The 20,414-nt window shown below is 36.3% G+C and overlaps 2 protein-coding genes across 5 annotated transcripts in view; one reads left to right on the top strand and one right to left on the bottom strand.

Annotated features, from left to right (window-relative positions):
* The window catches only part of LOC106074576 (one cut domain family member 2-like), a 46,467-nt gene extending 43,506 nt beyond the window's left edge, over positions 1 to 2,961 (bottom strand). For 3 of the 4 annotated variants that reach the window (XM_056043306.1, XM_056043309.1, XM_056043308.1), the window contains exons 1-2: positions 1,346 to 1,782; positions 189 to 1,232 (exon numbers count right to left, since the gene is read on the bottom strand). In XM_056043306.1, the coding sequence (XP_055899281.1) occupies positions 189 to 1,232; positions 1,346 to 1,385 (1,084 nt within the window). In that variant the 5' untranslated portion in view covers positions 1,386 to 1,782. Of the gene's footprint in view, positions 1 to 188; positions 1,233 to 1,345; positions 1,783 to 2,784 lie in introns of those variants that run through there. The other variant, XM_013235368.2, reaches the window with a different exon arrangement.
* LOC106074577 (tRNA (guanine-N(7)-)-methyltransferase non-catalytic subunit wuho-like) overlaps positions 1,901 to 20,414 on the top strand; it is an 89,693-nt gene continuing 71,179 nt past the window's right edge. The window contains exons 1-3 of the mRNA XM_013235373.2: positions 1,901 to 2,094; positions 3,173 to 3,276; positions 15,566 to 15,712. Of these exons, the coding sequence (XP_013090827.2) occupies positions 3,185 to 3,276; positions 15,566 to 15,712 (239 nt within the window). The 5' untranslated portion in view covers positions 1,901 to 2,094; positions 3,173 to 3,184. The remainder of the gene's footprint in view (positions 2,095 to 3,172; positions 3,277 to 15,565; positions 15,713 to 20,414) is intronic.

Genomic DNA, 20,414 nt, shown 5'->3' with positions numbered 1-20,414 from the left:
AACAATAATTTCAAATATTTAAATATCTATATATATAACAAAAAAGTTTGATTTTGCCAGTGAATGATGTGATATTGAGCAATTAAATAATAAAAAGCAATTTAAAAGAAGTTAAAACAAAACAAAAAAAAGGCTACAATACAATGAGCTAAATAAAGAGTTTAAAAGGTGTTGCGATTGAAATTTACCTGCAAGGCGAAGAGCGGACATCCTTTGGAACTCTGGCTCTTGCAACCACTTCCACATACGACGAAACGTTTCCCGTCCTGATTTAAGTTTGCTCCACGGTTTGGGATTTCGTAAAAGGTCACTGAGGGTGCCCTGGCTTCTACATAGAACTCTCTGAGCGAAAACAGCCTGAGGGATGCTGTAGCGTTTCAGTTCGCTACTGATTCTCTGGGCTAGTTCCTTTGTGTTAATCTCCTCGATTTCCTGTTGCTGCGGCTTTTGTAAGTCCAATGATGTCCCTGGCCGGTCGCGCTGTGGACTTTCGCTGTGAGGTGACGGGGTTGGGGCACTGTGAATTCCGTTCATGGAAACCATCATAGAGTTTGGCGAGTGTAAGCGACCTGTGTTGAGGTCTACTCGCATCGGTGATGCAGCGTAAGAGTCAACATAGCTGTTCGGTGAAGCCATTTTGGGCTCAGACTTAGGGGATGCCAGTCCATTCTGAGCGTAACCATAGGAGCCGAGGCTCTGTTGGTAGCTGAGGTTGTTACTTGACATCATAGTCATAGCAGTGGCCCCAAGGGTGGGGCCCATGTTCATACTCACCCCCATTCCGAGCTTATCATGGTACCTGTGTCCATAGGCAGACATATCCATGATGTTGCCAATTCCATTGTTCTGCGACATAAGTGCAAAACTGCCACTGACATTGGCACCGGTGACATGGTTGAATTTGTCAGAAACTGTTGATATGGGTGGAAGTGGCTGTAGTGGAGTCAGAGTGGCGTAGTTGTTTGTTGGGCTGTAACTAGGGCTCATCCTTCCGTTCAGTGTATGATAGGTCACTTCTCCCATTTGGGAGCGGAACTCACTCGAGTCGATCATACTGCTCACACTGACCGGTATGGCCTCAGAGCGAGTGATGCTCGTTTCGAGCTCGTCTTGGGTGTTCACGTAATCCGGTTCTTGTGGCGAGGGTTGGCTCTGAGTGGTAGTTCCGTTAGACGAATCACCGTTGATTTGTTGATCAGCCGGGAGCTCGCCCATGTTTTCCATCGTCATTCCTACAATCAAAAAACGATCGAACAATAAAGAACGATAAACTGACACCGCGTGTAACCTTTGGTACAGCTTTGCTGGTTGGTTCGTTCAGCCTAGAAAGGAAAAAATTACGTACGCTTGGAAACAGGCAGTCTATACTCTCGGCAAGCCTCCATGTTTGGACAGCTGTCACCCAACGACCTGCGCACAACGGACTGCGCATACCAAGTATAGCAGTGCGCATGCGTGAATAATTTTTCCGCGAAGACACGAGTTTGCAATGTTGTTGGGGGTCTGCATCTGTTTAACGCTTTGAGTTTTATTCTCTCGAAAAGCTCGTACTACACACTTGCCCAACGCATGTTACTTTATAAACCCAACCCCCTTAAAAAAATTAAAATGAAACCAGGCGCCCTACACGCTTCCAATTAGCTTTTCACTCTTAATTTAATCAAGTTTACCCCTTCGCCTCCGACAAGAAGAAGAAATAATTCAATAAAACAAACGACTGCCCCCTAATCAATGTCTAGATCGAACTTTTTCTGGCGAATTTGACAAGTTTAACAGGTGGCAAAACAGCCCCAATGATTTTCGATTTCATCAGAGAAAATGTTCAATATTCAGACTAGTTAAAACAGATAGCGTAGCCCGGCTTTCCCCCACAAGACAGAGCACTAGTCGTGTGAAAGGAGCCCTCATTAATAGCGCACTGGGATTAAACTCGTATTTTCAACAATTCTTTTCGTCTTTTCACACTTTGTTATTATTATTTTTTGCCAACAAAGATGCGGCACTAGCCGTAGTTTTAAGCCCTCGTCCTAAGTTCGTTATTCAGGGAGTACGGCTGTTTAATTTTAATTGACGGAACCTATTTATTTTAAACAAGTAGGTCTTGTCTCATTTTGTTTTTTACTTTGTTACCAATGTGAAATGGTATAAAAATTAATAGACTTTATAGGCTTAAATGTTGGTGTGTTGTTTTTTTTCAAGAATATATCTTTAAAAATTTCGTTACGTAAAATTTTGTTTATTTTTACACAAGATCTATCAAAACTAACTTTTTTTTTTTATGATATATCTTAGTATAGCCACGAATAGTCGAATAATACTTTTTTTTTTTTTACGGACTAGGTTTATTTATAAAAATCCCAATTAATAGCTTTAATCTCTATTCTTTATGATAACTTTGAAAATGTACTTTTATATGCCCGACATTTAAGTCAATTAATTCCTTATTTAGTGTAATAGTCGTAAGATACAAGCTTGGGCGGGTTTTGAATGAAAAATATATCAATGTCTAAATTTACGTAAACCTAAAACAAAAACAACAGAAATATTTTCTTCCTCGCTTAAAATTATTATAGCTTTTGTTTATGCATGATAAGATAAAAGCCAAATGTCATTTTTTTAATTTTTAGGGCCTATAAGTTGTTGTTTTTCTTCAATGGGCTATCACTATTAGGCCAAATGCATCAGCCTATTTAATATTAGAAATTAGTTTAACAATTTTATTTTAATTTCCGTTTAAAAAAAAAAAAAACAGGTGCTCGTACCATTATTATTATATTTACTTACATTTTAAAAAATAAATCCAGCCAGTTTGAGTGGATAAAGTTAAAGTAAGCGCAGTGTACATTTGAAAGATACTAATCTAGATCACGATGACAAAAATAATGAAACTAAAATCACGAAAGAGCTTTAGAACTCCGCCAGGCTAGTTACCGTTGTTTGTTGACATTCGCTAGCAGGGAACTCTTTTTTGTTCATAAATTAAACTCTTTGCCGCTTGGAGTAATTATTATTCATAATAAAATGTACAAAATAAAAATAGTGTGTCTATATCTTAAATATTATCAAAATTTATTAATTAATTAAAGTATTTAATTTTTAATAATTTTATTTTTAAAAAATCGGGCATTTTAATTCATAATATGACTAAATTTGAAATGTTTACATTTTTAAGATTTGGTGCGATATGTTACTTCCTTCAAACATGGCAGCGCTCAGTGCTTGCAACGCTTGTGTGTTATTTTCCAATGGAATAAAAGCCGCAGTTGTTCAGTTTAGGTATAGTAAATTGAACAAATGGAATAATACATTTAATAACTAAGACTAAGTACTAGAAGTCTAAGTAGTAAGTAAAGTAGTAAGTCCGCTAACTAGTCTACGACTAGATCAAGTCCTAGTCAAAACAAAGTCAGTGAAAGTGACTACCAAGCCGATTATAACTCATTAACTGAGTCTGAGTAGATCTATAAATTATAAAGTTACAGTATAGGCCTTATAATAAAGGATATGGCAATTTTCTAACTACTATACTATAAGACTATACTATTAGATCTAAGTACTAGAGAGTCTATACTCTATAGTTACTATAGACTTAGTACTATTAATCGTATTAAAAATTTAAATTATAGTCAGTAATACTAATAGTATTTGTGCATTACACCAAACAAAGCATAACGACTAACACTAACGTAATCGACTTCTTTTTTGAAGTAGAATCTATCTAGATATAAATCTCTATACTATATATAATATATATTAATATATTATATAATCTATCAGTGAATCAGAATTCAATTATCAGATAGTTTCTATTTAAATTTAATGTTTTGATTGCCAGGGGAACAAAAGTTTTTGTGTCTGTTTGTCTTTGCTAACTCAGTAACTGTATCGTGTATTCATGATGTAAATTGTATCTCTTTTGACTTTGGATTTTGTGATGGTAAAATCACAAAATTGGATTTTAAATCCTGACCCAAAGGCAAAGGTTAGTTTTTTATTTCTAGTCTAGAATATTTTTAGCTTTTTTTTTATGAATGTTTGTGACGAGTTTGTCTCATACAGCTACCCAAATGGGGTTTGTTATTTGCCGATGACTTTTTTGTAGCAGCATTTTGGATTCTATGTAGTTTAATTTGAATGTTCAGATTGCCATACCAGGCAGTGATATTAAAATTTAAAATATTGCTGATAAAACATAGCCAAGTTGATGCCTTTTCGCTAACATTAAATAAATGTGGACATTTTTATAAGTAATCGTGATCTTTGCTGCTGATTATTATACTCAGTATTTGCAGTAAAGTTTAATTTATTGTCTAAGATAGTACCAAGGTATTTAAAAGTTTGCACTATTTCAATGGTCTCTTTAGCTACGAAAATCGATTAACATTTCTTTGTTGTTTTTTATTGAGATATATGAATAAAAAATTATCTTTACAGTATTTTTCAATGTGTTCTATTTCTCTGAATTACTCATTTATGTCTGAGCTCTCTGAGATAATAAATTATATTAATGTAACTAAGTAACTAAACCTAGACTAGTGCTACTATATAATTATATTATATATAATAATAGTAGCTAAAGGGAGTCTAGATTTGAGTTTTACTAGACTTTTGACTAGAATCATCTAATCTATATTTAAAGCAGAAAGTAAGGTCATATAATGTATTATGTATGTCCCGCATAGAAATCAAAGCTTTCGACCAATCTTGATAAAACTTGTTATAATTGTCCTTAGATCATGGTGGAGACCGTAGTGTATGTTTAATGTCCCTCCCACAAGTGAAAGGTCCTAAATAAAAAAGAAACACAAAATTTATCTCTTTTTAAAAAGGAAACTTTTTAACAACTCTGGTAAAGCCATTTTTACATTGTACTTTTATTTTAATGACAAAATCTGAAAAAATGTGAAGGGAACATTTGAAATGCTAGACATAGATCCAATTAACTAGATAATACCAGACTAAGACCCAATGGCAGTGGGTGATAACAGGCTAGTGACAGTGCATAATAAAATAGAGTTAAAATAGTTCTAGATCTAGACTCTAGATTCTAGATTAGTAGTGTAACTAAGTTTATGAAAATTAAAAGTTATTAGATTAGTCTGTAGGCTATTTAGTATTATATATTTATACTTATTTATAGAGATCTACATCAATCTAGAATAATCTACATCTAGATATTCTTAAATCTAGGTCATTATATATATATAATATATATATATCTAGACTAGAGATATTATTCAAAATATAGATATCTAGATTAGTATATCTAGTGGGCTCTTGGACTTTGTTATGTGATGTTCATAGTGAAAATAAATTCCAATCATTTTGACTTGCATTATTGTGCATTATATCAAGTCCTTAATTAAGGGTTGATAGGATATATGTAAAACTTATCAAAAATCAAACATAAATATGTAATCTTTTCCGAGAGAAAATAAAGCTCTGGCCTTTTTTTTTCATGTAATAAATTATGATTTAACATATTTTATTTATATATATAATATATATATATATAGTCATGTAAATTTACATCCAGTTTAAAAGATGACAACACTTGTAATTATGACTAGCCCTCATGAAATATAAATTCTTCATTTGAATAAACATAATTATTATAAATACAAGACATTTAAGAAATTTTTTTTTTATTAGCAAACACAAAATACAATAGTTCTAGACAATCTTATCGGAATGTGTTAAAAATTGTCTAAGGGAGAAAATGATTCTGTCTTTGCCTATTTCACTGGCCAATATTAAACTGCCTAGAAACTAGGACTAGGAGGCTCTGTGTTGAGCGGTAAAGCGTTTGGCTTCCGGACCAGGGGTCCGGGTTCGAATCCTGGTGAAGACTGGGATTTTTAATTTTGGGATCTTTAAGTGCTTCTGATGGGTACCTTACATTAGTTGAGGAAAAGTAAAGGCGGTTGGTCATTGTGCTTTCCACATAACACCCTTGTTAACCATAGGCCACAGAAACTGATGACCTTTATATAATATGCCTTATAGACCGCAAGGTCTGAAAGGGGAACTTTTTTCTTCAGCCACTAGGATTATATGTATATATACTAACTAGATTTAAATCACACTAAAATGTCTAATGAGAAATATGTATTATATTATATATATATATTAAAGTTACTTTTCCTAACCTGTTAATTGGAATCTTCTCCTGCATTAAGGGTCTTAAATTGTTGACTACATTATTGTTGATAATTTTGGCGTGTCAAGTAACTCCTCATTATTACCCACTCTATGTACTTAGCCACTATCAGTATCAGGCCCAAGACGCCAGTACCAGAAGCAGTACATGGCCTTTAAATACAAGCCTGATGACTAGTAGATGCTCTGAAATACATAAAGATATTCCCACTACCACATCTACCTACTAAACAATTCAGAATGCACTTTACATTTGGAGCTTTACATTAGTTAAATATGCATTTATATATTCTATATCGATCAACCTACACACACCCTTTACAGTTAGGGTCTTGTACAAACACACCGTCATAACGTTACACAGATTAGTCAGTAGTATCTGTTTAAACATGCTGATCAACTTTAATGCAATAATCAATGGTAGAGTTAAAAAACAATTAGGTGGGAAACAAAAGTAAAACAAAAATAAAAGTAACATCTATATTTAGAAGTTTTGCAAAATCTGCTGTACCAAGAGCTATTTATTAGACACATAGAAATGATGTTCAGTTGGAACTGAATATAATCTTATTTCACTACACAGTCAAATCTGGCTTCAGCCGGATATTGAAAACTACTATTTGGTGCACCCCTCATTTATATTAATATATATATATATTCTAGTAATTTCTTAAGTTATTTTTATCTTGTTTTCATTAAATCAAAAATCAAAATATCTTCTTAAAGACTTTACTGATTGTACTATGTAAATAACTAAATGTACCTCTAGATTTAAATTTGAGTAGATTTTGATCTTATTTCATTTCTGGATTATTTAAAATATTTGAAATAAACAAAATTATGAGAGTAAGATTCGGTGCATTCACGCTAGAGCTCAGCGATGAAAATCAAAATGCTTGACAAAGATAAAGGATAAATGCTATAGATATAACTAGCGCTGAAAACCAAAATCTAAATGTATTAATTTAAAATGAGAACATGTCCACTAATTATAATATTATAAACCCAGAATAAAATGTCTCTGTACTAGCCTGTTGACATCTGAAGGCATTCCAGCAACTGCATTTCCATCTTTGAGAAATAGGTCATCCTTGACTGATCAAGTTAGCAGTAACAATGTGATAGATGCCTTTAGAAGAAAAGTGAAATGGTTCTGATCAAAATTTAAAATAATTTCTTACAATAATTATTCTTTCTCAATTCAATGTTCCAACTTTAAAATTAAGGTCAGGAAAATAATTTTTTGTTGTTAAAAAATGAAATACGCAATGGAGAGGATGAATTATAGAACAGTTTTTAGTATAGATGTTGATATTAAGTGATATAAATTTGTTTCCAGTAATAATTTGTTTCTATATTGATTAGGAAATTTATTTGGAAAAGTCAGTAATAGTCAATTTCAGACATAAAAATAAAATTCAATAATGCATTTGGGTGCAAGATTGTCATCTATAGCTAGCAAGCCTGCCAAACAAAATTGATGTAATTCATAAGTTGGTGGTTTCAGACTGATAGTCACTTAATAAACTTAAAAAGACTTTCAATTAAATGATAGGACAAAATTTTAATTAAGGCTTAAAGCGGCTATTTTGATTGTGCCTATACCATTTGCCAAAAAAAATGTTTTGTGAACAAACCAATTGTCTTTAAGCTACATTTTCTATGCTGACATGCCAGAGCAACTCAAAAATTAAAGTCTGACCAATAAAACCGAAACTAAAAAAACAAAAAAAAATTCTATTGTCTTTAAAAGATGAAATATTACACAGGGAGCTAGAGCTAAATTTTAAACAACTCTATGTTTAAAAATTGTTTCAACCACTATAGTTTAAGTAGTAAAACTAGTAACTTGTAAAAATCTGAGTATTTGAAGTTTGTAGGCCTTACATTTAAACTTTTAAGACAATAATTGTACTACTGCATTAAATATATATTTCTTGTAATCAACATAAAAACCTTGGTAAATGCTTGATTTTCAATGGAAACCTTTTTTTTTTAGTTTGTTTTACATGTTTCCGATGTTCCTTAAAATTAAAGATTTCATCATAACCCAATCTCCCACAGGGCAGCAAAGATGTCAGTGGGCAGGGTTCAAACCCCGGATTACCGGAGTGACAAACGAGACATAATGATACCATACCACCAGGCTCCTCACCATATTCTATACTTGTTTGTTTTGGTTGCTTTCCACCTAACCCTTAGGGGCTTGTTAAAATATCATGAATATTTATTAGATGTCTGTATATATTAACCTTTGAACTATTTTCAAATTAAAATGATTGTTTGGTACATAATTTGTTTTGTACACAAGTCTCAGATAAATGTTATTTATCATGTGTGCTGCTAATGACCTCAAGGTGAATGTTGTTGTCAGAAACTTTTTGGTGTGTTCAGTCTCTCAAATTTTTCTCCTCAAATCTCCCTAAATCTAAAAAATGGATAGGCTACCTTGTCATCAAATAAGAAAATGTATAATTCAGGCTTCAACATTTGAAATTTAAAACATTGGCAAAAATAATATATCACAGAAAAAAAGAATCAGGAGCAATTATTGTTGCGTAAAATCACAGTCCAAGATTAAAGAAAAAAAAGTGATACATATTAAAGCTAAGAAAAAGATCTTCATCAAATCAAAATTTAAATTAAATCAATTATTAGTATTATAGTAAATGTAAGACATACCGAGAATTCAAAAGTTAAAAAAAAAAGGTCTACATTAGGGAACAATTTTTTTTTCATTCTGATAAGAAAGAGTCTTTAAAATGACTGACCCTTGTAGTAGTTAGTCAATGGCGTAGTGACTTAAGTAAAATTAGCAAAAAAATAATCATTATGTCTATTGTAATGAATAGTATCGTTGTTTATTGGTGAGATAATTCACAAGTGACAAATCTCAATTCATGTAGCCTCACGTCGTGCTTTCTGTGCAGCAAAGGCATCTATAACATTATCTAACTGTTTGGTATTATATATAATAAATATTTAATATAAAATGTAAAAAAAAAAAATTAGGACATTCATTTGGTGGCCCACTCTAGTGGCGGCGTGGGGGGGGGGGAGACTTTTGAATTAGGACAGCCCCCAACCGTAGCTACGCCACTATAGACGGCAGTACTAACATGCAAGGTGGCGGTGAGGGACAAAAAAAGACTTACTCTATATTTTAAAAATAGCAATATTATTGTAAAAGAAATGGAACAAAGTTTCTAAAAGTATTAAGAATCTTTTGTTCAACAAGTTAGCGACTTCTTTGTATATTGAAACTACATTTGTTCAATAGGCATGGCAGGTTAGGAATGTTAAATCATATTCTAGCTTTTGAAAATTTACATAATCTCTTAATTATATTTATATTGATTTGTAACGGTATTTGAACTATTGAAGATTGTTCCAATGACGGAATAGCTAGCTATTCTGGTATCTGGTGTACAGAATATAGAAAGCATAGATCAAGTTTTGCATTTAAAAAAATGTGCACTTATTGGCACTGTAAAAACAAATTTAAAATCTTTTTGGCTTGTAGCGCAAAGTAAACTGGCAACAGTAATCTTTCAATAACGTTTTCTGGCATTGTTTTGTTTATGTATTTATTTCAAAATCTCCCCAAATCTTCCCCTGTTTATTTTCTGATGGTATTTTTTTAGGCTCCCTTATATGTCCCTCCCCCTTTCTGTCACTTTCTGTTCTTTTTCCTTGTTAGTGTATTTTGTTACTTTTATAATGTAAACTGAATCTTACAAAACTCATCAAGTTATAAACCAAAATGAGATTGCTGTTGGTAACATTTATCGTGAAAACACCCAAATGTTTGACGATGATAAACTAAACACTTGTATTCTTTCCAAAGGCTGTTTTAAATAGCTGTCATTTAATTTCTATTTCATTTTTTTTTTCTGTGTTCATTCCATTCAGATTTGGTTTCACATCTCTCTATAATAAGTATAGTGTGTCCAAATCAATCCTAGTGTCATTAACATAGCATTGGGTGGTTGCTTGGCCGAGATATTCTACGCTTTGTTTAACATAGCATTGAGTGGTTTTCTTGGCCGAGTTATTTTACGCTTTGTACTGTCGCCACGACTATCCTGAGTTCGAGCCCAACTCGTCTTTCTTCCCTCTCCTCCCCCACCCACCCCACTATTTTTGGAAGTTTCGACCAGACCATATGTTGGCCTTCATTTCTGAAAGAGCTTCAGTAACTTAAATAGCAAGATATAAATAAGTACATGTTTGGTGTATGTACATGTTTTGGTGTATGTACATGTCTATACCGTATTAAACGAAAAGCTCGGCCCTCAAAAATAAGAGACTCGGGATTTAGTCACTTTTCTTAATATTTCACGCGATGACTAGAGAATACCCAAGGGTATGGAGTACTGGGGTTTCAGGGGGGTGTCGACAGAGAGGGTGGGGGGGGGTCTGTTGACTAAACTTCTCTGCGCTTTGAATGCGTCTCTTGGTGTACATGTTTGCTTTGTAGATGAAAGTGTTCCGATGCTGCAATGGATCCCGGAGGCGTAAAGATAAGGGGAGACAAGAAAGGCGCCGGGGACACTGTCCAATTGAATGATGGGCTGGAAAGCCTGACCCGTTGTGGGTCTGATTCCGCGTGTTGCTCTGTTTTATCTCTTGACATCTGAATTGTACTTGGTAATACTCTTTTTTGAAAGTGACAGAGAGAGAGTGAGGCATGCAAAAGGAATGTACGAGAGAGAGAGACAGAAGCATAAAAGGAATTGAGTAAAAGAAAGATTGTGCTAGAACATGTTGAATTAAACAAGCGATAGACAGAGGTTGTAGAGTCATATTGTGCTAACTAGACTACGTGAAAAGTTGAGCGATGGATCAAAAAATAGTTCGGCTTTTTGTTAGGAAGAGAGAGAGAGAGATTTTGGTTTTGTTTCGAGACGAAAATATGACTATTCTATTGAAATTCATTAAATAGGAATATTAATTATTGTAAAGAAAGCAAAAAAAAAAAAAATAAATAAATGTGTCACTCGAAGCACATACTTGTAGTGACTAGGACAACATGTAAATAGCAGTAGGCGTTACGATTTTATAAATTTCTTTTAAGAGCTCCGGATAGTCTTTTGTGGGGCTAAACTGTTCCGTAGACACAGAGGATCTTTAACTGATCACACAAGCTTTTTTGACACATTGGATCTTTAGCTGAATAATATTAGTTTCTCTGACACATAGGATCTTTAGCTAACACACTAGCTTCTTTGACAGATAGGATCTTTAGTTCAGAACACACTAGCTTCTTTAATAAGGCATCTAGGATCTCTTGCTTATTATAAGCAGTTGTTTTGTTTCGACACACGGACTCTGTCACTTTTATGTGTGTGTGTGCCAGTTTATTTGATACAAAGAGTTCATCAGTTTCACTGACAGCCACAAACTTAAGTACCGGTATAAATCAGTTGTGTTTTTAAACCCGAGAACAGCAGATCAAAAGACAAACCCTACATAAACACCTTAACTTGCATTATATGTATATATTTATATAAACTAAATCATGTCCTACTTTGTGATGAAATAATATACTAAAGTAAACATTCATTTTTCATAGATTGGTTATAATTCTAATGAAATATCCCAACATACAAGTGGCGAAATAGAAAGCGAATTCTTTTCCTTGCTTTTTTACATTGTTCTTGTTGCATGATGTCTCTGTGTGTTACGACTCTTTATCCCTTCGATTTAATCCTCACCCTGATAGTGCTCTATAAGTTCTCATTTTTTCCTTCCCTAAAACTCAGTGGGCCATTGAAAAATCTACAGAAGAATAAAATGGCCAGTATAAGAAATCTATCTCGCGATATTCGCTTTGTTAGCACGGCGCTTGAACTGAGCTAACCTGCATTCAACAGTGTAGGAATTATAATTTCCTTTTTTCCCCACCAGAGACACGGTTTTATATCCCCCACCCTTCAACAGCTTGTAAACTTTGATTAGCGAGGATCCACATTCCATCACACTTTGTTCATGGCATTCATATTAGGTCAACCCATTGGTCTTGATCAGAGGGTTCGCTTGTGAAAAGCGTTGGGTTCTATACGGTGTCATTTTTATTGCCGGTGTGACTTAGATGTTCGCCACTTTTAACCCAATCGTGCCTATAGGCGTACCCTGGCTGCAAGGCCCCAGTGCAACAAGGCCTGTTGGCGCCCCCACCCAATCTCTAAATAGTGCCAGTAATTCAGATGTACATAAGAACTGCAACCAGTTTGCAATACTAGTCGTGCATATAATGTAAACGGAGGACGATCGTAGCGACATAAAAGATATTTTATTGCAGTGTTTTGATACACGATTTGGCGCCCCTTGCGCTCAGGGCTTTAGTTAGGGTATCACGTGCTTTAACAGACTCTGGCCCTAATAACAGATACATTGACAGTAATAACAGAGACTCTTGCCCTAATAACAGATACATTGACATTAATAACAGAGACTCTGGCCCTAATAACAGATACATTGACATTAATAACAGAGACTCTTGCCCTAATAACAGAGACTCTGGCCCTAATAACAAATACTTTGACAGTAATAACAGAGACTCTGGCCCTAATAACAGATACATTGACATTAATAACAGAGACTCTTGCCCTAATAACAGAGACTCTGGCCCTAATAACAAATACTTTGACAGTAATAACAGAGACTCTGGCCCTAATAACAGATACATTGACATTAATAACAGAGACTCTTGCCCTAATAACAGAGACTCTGGCCCTAATAACAAATACTTTGACAGTAATAACAGAGACTCTGGCCCTAATAACAAATACTTTGACAGTAATAACAGAGACTCTGTCCCTAATAACAAATACTTTGACATTAATAACAGAGACTCTGGTCCTAATAACAGCTGTGATAGAATAAAAGATTTCATTTTACTGACTCAGACAAATCTTTCAATAAAGTAAACCCCAAGACTAAGAAGAGCAATATTTGTGAACGCATGTTCTCTTCTTTGTCTTAGCATCTCTCTTGTTCTCTAACGAAACAATTGTCATCACTTATTTGCATTTTCTGTTTGACCTTGTTTTGGTAAACAGCTGAAAAATCTATTACGCATGTACACACGAAGACAAACCCAATAGAACCGGGGGGAAGCACGATTTACTCCAGGCATGGCGCAACGTTGCGAAAAACCTGTGCGCAAATTTCCATACCATTCAAAGCAATGCTGAAACACGATGCGCGCAGTTCTTGTTATGTTTTTTTTTGTATGTGGTAAACTTTGTTTCTTTATAACATTTCGCGGCGATGTACGGAGCAAATGAGATGCGGCGCTCATTATGCTGCTGCAGCGATAGCACCGGCGCACGAAAGCAACTATTAAACACAGGCACACACATGCACACACAGTTTAAACAAAATGTTCTACCTGAATGTACAAACAGCTTTCTCATCGCCGCCATGGCTGCTGGTCATGTTGAAACGTCACCGGCAGGAACTTGATGCTCTCCTGGATTTCTGAAAACGCCAAGAGAAATGCAAATAGACTTTTAGAAGAAAAGACCCCCCCCCCCCCACCGGCCACCGATGCGTACCATTATGCCTTTTCTTACTATTCCATCCATCTCACCCCCCTCCTGCCATTTTTTCCCCAATTGTATTTGTCTGTACGTGTGCACAAGTAAAATTATAATTGTATTCGTTCACCGAAAATCGATGCTGGAAATCGATTTCCCCTCCTTAATGAGGGCAATCAATAGATCGATGAGTTGCGATGTGAAAATGTTGAAAAAAAAAAAGGGTTGGGGGGGGGGCGTCGAGCGCTTGGTGTAGGAAGTTGGGTGTTGGGGTGGCATTAGTCTCAATAACAAGGCTTTTAATCGAGATCAAACTGATGAGGCAAATTGGAGAAACATTGGAGAGTTTGTTCTACGTGGCCAAGGGTTTGGGTTGCTCGCCGCCCGGAAAGCGAAAGAAGGATCATAACAATGGTCATCTTAAACGCCTTAGCGCTTGAGTGTTGATAATGAGCTATTGGTGCTCGAGGAAGAATACAGAGTGAACTCCTTGTGTGGGGCATAGGTTTGAGTGCGTGTAAAGAGTTTTGCAAACATCTCTTTTTTTTTCTTTTTGCGTGTGCACCACACATCTATCCGCAAAACATAGTTGAATTTTTTTTTTTTTTTTGCAGTGTACTGCTTCTGTTAGTGATCTTATTACACTTTCCATGACCGGCTACTATTGCAATACTTCGGTGTCCTATTAAAATCGATGACATAGACTAATTAGTAAAGCGTCGCTTATGACACCAGCCCCATGAGTCTCTTGAAGAAATAGCGCATGGTATTCGTCGCGTATCATTCCTGATTCCATGAGCGTCTCCAAGTAATATCGCATGAAATTGGTCGTGTATCATTCAGACACAACAAGCATCTCTTGAAGTAATATCGCAAGGAGTACGTAACGTATCATGAAATGTGAATCTGTTGAACTAGTAAAAATCCTAAAACTATAGTTTCACACATCGAACTGCACTTATAGCTAAAACTGAAAGAAAATGATTGGCTTCTTTCTAGAAGGTATAGGAGAGAGAAATGTTCACATTCTCATGTTCCCTCAGTTAGTCAATCCCGTGTTTTCCTTAAGTCCAAAGTGCATAGAGGCTTGATGTGCTTCTTTTATTATTTGTGTAAAGTGCTTTTTCAGACACGGGCGTACTATCCGATTGCTCACTATAATGAATGGTTTACATAATATACCTTCTGCTCGCATAAGAAGAAAACAAACACAATAGATTTATACAGTATTAGATTATAATACATGTATATATTGCAAGTGACATTCTGGGCTATTATTATAGAACAGACTTCTACTTATCATACAGTTACCAAATTTAAACTCATCTTGATGCATGCAATCTTTTGATAGCTCTTTATTTAGTTTATAAATTCAGAATTCCTTGTTGTAGGTCTGCCTCCACATTACCAATCCATCGTATTTGGGGTCTGCCTTAGGGTCGCCAGCCTTTTGGTTTTTGCCGGTATATAATTTTCGCTCCTCTGTTCTTTCAATGTGACCTGCCCAACGTAGTCTGTTCTTTTTTTACAACTCAATTATCAAAACAAAAGCAGGCATGAGAAGGAGCAGAAGAGTTTAGAAAATGTGATTGAACATTGCCAAGAAGTACAAACAAATAAATAAAATAAAAATAAAATGACATACCCGTTGAAATAAAAAGAAACATAGCCTATTAACAGTTCCTTTAGTCTGTACACCGGATACGTCATAAAGCTAGCTATTTATAGTTTTTTTAAATCCTAAATGATTATCTCTAATGTGTTGAAAATACACCAATGTACTCAAGCATCACCTTTTGAAACATGTTTTTAAATCGTGTTAGTTTGTCTCTAAAGTACTTTTGTTTTTTTGTTCATTTTAGTTGCCCGGAAACAGTTTTCTACCTAGACTTTCCATCATTCCAGTCTCCTGAAGACTCGTCTCAACCAGCAGACACCAAGCCTGGCAGCACTGGCGACAAGAAGGATGAAACTCAGCAACCAGGTGGAGATGTTGCCAATTCGAAACGGTAAATTTCTTAATTCAAAACATCTATCTGTACTAAATAATCCAGCTTATTTAAGACACATGTCTGCACATTTACGAATCTCATTTTATTGTTCGTGAACTTAGATTTAAACTCTCATCAACGGTTCTTGTGAAACGTGATTAAAAATTCCAATTGCTGTTTTTTTTTTGTTGTTTTTTCGAGCCTAGTATTGAAAAGTAGTTATCATTGTTCTTCAAAGTTACATGATACGACCGCAGTAGATCACACAGTTGCACTGCGGCCTCGTTTCAAATGGCTTCAGCTTCACGTGGTGTACTCCTCAAGGTCGCAAGAGAAGTGCAAACAGGAAGTTACACATTGGTTTCTCGTAGCGCCGAAATTCTTCACAGAAGAGTAAATATTTAAGGGAGATAATTATATTAATAATATATATATTTAGAAGACGAGTTTATTTCGGGGTCCAAAAATAAGTCTTTTCAGTTTATAAGTTTTAAGCTTCATGTTGTCTACTACTTTGAATTTATTTTTGAATTTTGATTATAATGTGTGTTATTACTTCATTATTTAATGTGTGTTTAAATATTGCTCAAAGGATACCATTGTCTTATTTCGCAATGAGGAAGTATGTTATTACTTAGTCAATTTTAGAATCCAATGACAGGATTACACATTCTGATTTTTCTGACAATTGGTTCCTATCGTGCTCTTATTAGCTTAAGATTCAGATGTGAAGACGGTTTTTTATGTGTGCGTATTAGGAGAGGTGAGGAGGTCCGAGAATATTAACATATTAATTGAGTACAATGTACACTTCACTAGGTTACTAATTTCTTTTATTTGTCACACTTTTATATTTCGGGTTTTTAACTTAAAAAATAAATGTTGTTATTCTAATATAAACAGTGCGGGTACTGTTGAGGACTGCCGTGTCACTGGTTTGAAAATTGACTTACTTGTAGCATTAGTTAGAGTTTTGGAAGTATTCCCCGGAGAGGTATTCTGTAACATTCGAGTCTGGAGGAAGGATGGGGGAAGGGGAGGGTAAATGGAGAGAGATAGAGAGAAGAAAGTGTGGGGTTGGGAATGAGCTAGATTGAATGAAAAAAAAAAAAGAAGACATACACAGAGAAGACCAAGAGGAGAGATTTAGACTGTGATAATGTTTTGTTCAGCTTTCATTACTCGTGTGTTAGTTGGGACTATTTTAGAATGACTCACCAAATCACTCATTGTCATTGTTGGAATGGCACCGGGAACATTGTCTAAAGCGTAGGAATACAAGGAGGCGCGGTGGCTGAGTGGTAAAGTGCCTGGCTTGCAAACCGTGGTGAAGACTAAGATTTTTACTTTCGGGATCCTTAGGGCGCCTATGAGTCCACCCAGCTCTTATGGGTATCTGACATGAGTTGGGGGAAAGTAACGGCGGTTGGTCGTTGTGCTGGCCACACGATACTCTCGTAAAACTGTGGACCACAGAAACATGACCTGGTCTGCAATGGGAACTTTACTTTACTTTACTTACGGAATACAAAACGAAAAACAAATCAAAATTTGACAAATTAAGTTTTTGTCACACACACACCCTTAACGAAGCCTTGCTAGTCAAACAAACTACACTTTATGCCACACAGACGCACTAAAACGTATTAATTAAAAACAGTACGTGTAACTAGTATGTATACACAAGTGAGTCAATGTGTTTTTACTCCTTGGTAGTACATATAATAGATGAAATGAGATACTAATTTGTCACTTTTACTTCAAATCTAAGGCCATAACGTGTTCGGATGCTGCACCTATAATAATAAGTAAAATAATAATAATAATTTAATTTATAGAGCGCTGTTAACAAACAAAATGTAGGCTTAAGGCGCTGTGATAATATATGAACTAGAATAACAACATTTTCATTATGACGAATAACTTTAAACAGAGCTAGCTATTTGGTAATCCGGTGTACAAGATATAGGACATTTGGATAAACTAACGACTTGAAAAGGTTTGTGTGCAATTCTTAGCACTGCACATTCCAAGATCTTAAGCTTGTAGCACAAACTAATTATTAGCGTCCCCCGTAAGGGGAAAAGCCGCTATTAGGTTTGTGCAAAATGTCCGTCTGTCACACTCAGATCTCGAAAACTAGAAGAAAAATGAAAAATATTATTTCACCATGCGATGCAGCTTGAAAAGTTTAGTTGCAACGGCTACTTTTTGGTTTTCGAAAAGACTATAATACAGTCTTAACACATTTTTCTATTATGACCAATGAAATCTGACTTTTTTTTTTTAATTTTTGAGACCTTGAGATAAAAATTTACTGTTGCGGTCGGTGTGAATGTGAAATGGTGCGAATGGGTGTTGAATTATTTCACAGTGGATAGAAGTTTTGATGGGCTAGATGTGGTCCGCGGTCCGTATTTTTTTTTTGCATTCGTGGCTCGTGTTCATTCAAGAACTTTCCTATAGTACGGCAGGCTCTCTTTGCTAGATCGCCTAGCATTCGGCACTTAACGCGTGGCTTAAAGGTGAACCCGCGAGTTTGAAGCTAAACGATCCTTTAAAAAAACAGCATAAACGCTAATAGCCCCTAAACGTACCGAGTCGGTTTTCACGACGAGTTTATTTCTTGTTTCGTCAGTTTGGTTCTTAACACTTGTCTACAGTGTCTGATGACTTAGCACAATGATGTGTAGTTGTGGCGTTTAATGAAGCGTTTGCGCGCGCGCGTGTGTTTTGTTTTATGTATGCCAGTTGTTTCCCTGTACCGGGACCGCGCCCTGCGCCGTTCTTCTCCAAGTCTCTTTGAATGGAGGAACCCCCCACACCCCCATCCCCCACTTTGTGTTTTGTCCCCCCTGCTCCCCTCTGTACATATCTTACGTCACCAGCCACGTCACACTTCTGCAACGTACACGCATTAAACCTGAGCCGATCAATACAGTCTCTCTCCCCCCCCCCCCCATTCCCTTTTCCTGGTACTCACCTCCGTACTCCCCCCTCCCCCTCTTCCTTTTCTTTTCCGCACGTCCACGGAGGTAAGGCAGGTGTGTCAACATAGCTGGAAGAATGAGTGAACGGGACAGAATGAAATATAAAATTGGAGAAAGAAAGAGCAGTGAGAGAGAGAGTATATAGAGAGGGTGAGAGAGGGAGTTATCGCCTGAGTTAACTGTGTGTTTATTGAGGCATGCACGTCTTTACCGTACACTACTCACCTACATAACAAGGAGACGTGGTTTTGAAGCTTGGGCGATAGTCCTTAGAAAGCCGCCATATTTATCCATGACCCTGAATTTTTTTTTTCTTTCGTTGTCAAAACCTTCATTTTTAAAACATTAGCCAACCCGTTACGTAGTAATTAAACACGTCTCTTCCATGTTCTCTGTCCGTCCCCCCCCCCCAGCCCCGGTCAAGGTGTTATGTTAGGTGGCCTCATCATCCCAATCAGAGTCTCCGCCCCTGATAAAAGCATGGCACATGTTGCATTACTATTTTTTTTCTTAAGAAAGGCAAACACAGAAACTAAGTTGATATTTACACAGAAACTAAAAACAGCCCCCCCCCCCTTCCCTCCATCTGATCTCCCTCTTTCCCCTTTATCTTGTAGCCAGTTCTGGGCTACCCCCTGTCAATGTAAGAGCGGGCTCGAAGGAGATAATACACGTAATCTAAACACAGAGGGGGCCTATTTATTTAGCGAGGTGAGATCGTGCAGGGGGACAATGGCCAGGAGGAGATACGAGCTGGCCGCAGGCACGTCAATGATGAAGGTTTTGTTCCTGGGGCGCACTGTTGATCTAGGCTAGTGGTCAATTTAGGCGGGGCACCTGGGATCTTGAGCGTAATTTGAGACGCCCCCCTGCAAGTTCGTAATCCCTTCAAGATGCATCGTAAGCGAGATCCACCCTGCTCGAGAGAGTCTTGAGGTGAGCAACATGCGGGAATGGACTTACGAATTGCTTACGCACCTAGAGCGATATGGAGGGGGGGGGCGGGGTGTGCGTATGTTTTTATGAGTATGTATACAGGCAGTTTGTATTTCTTCTTCATCAATGCATTAATAGTGTGCTAAAAGGGACACCCTATAACCTACAACGTATTCATGTTACACTAACTCTTCAAATATTTTCAGTCCCTTCACTATGCATTAGCCCTAGTTTGTAACCATCAATCTCGCTGCGTATTCACCAGTTCTTATTCGTATCATTCTGTCTTGTATCAACCATGTAGCATTTTCATACGCTTCTGACAAAGGATTATAAAGCAGGAAAATGGTGTCAAACCACAGTGGGGCCTTACCGGGAGCGGCCATTTGAAAACCTCTGTTACGTCACTAGCTGTTTGAAGTGCGGTCGAAGACAGGCCTTATTATTATTATTATTACGTCGCTAGCGTTCACGTATACCATCAAGTCTTCGCTAATACAACCTCACTGGCATTCATATAGGCCTACCATCAAGTCTTCGCTATTTACAACCTCACTGGCATTCATATAGGCCTACCATCAAGTCTTCGCTATTTACAACCTCACTGGCATTCATATAGGCCTACCATCAAGTCTTCGCTATTTACAACCTCACTGGCATTCATATAGGCCTACCATCAAGTCATCGCTATTTACAACCTCACTGGCATTCATATAGGCCTACCATCAAGTCTTCGCTATTTACAACCTCACTGACATTCATATAGGCCTACCATCAAGTCATCGCTATTTACA

Source organism: Biomphalaria glabrata, chromosome 10 (genome assembly GCF_947242115.1).
Source record: "Biomphalaria glabrata chromosome 10, xgBioGlab47.1, whole genome shotgun sequence".
Classification (NCBI taxonomy): Eukaryota; Metazoa; Mollusca; class Gastropoda; family Planorbidae; genus Biomphalaria; species Biomphalaria glabrata.
The sequence above is the reverse complement of the archived record's forward strand: the minus strand, read 5'-3'. Positions and strand labels throughout refer to the sequence as shown.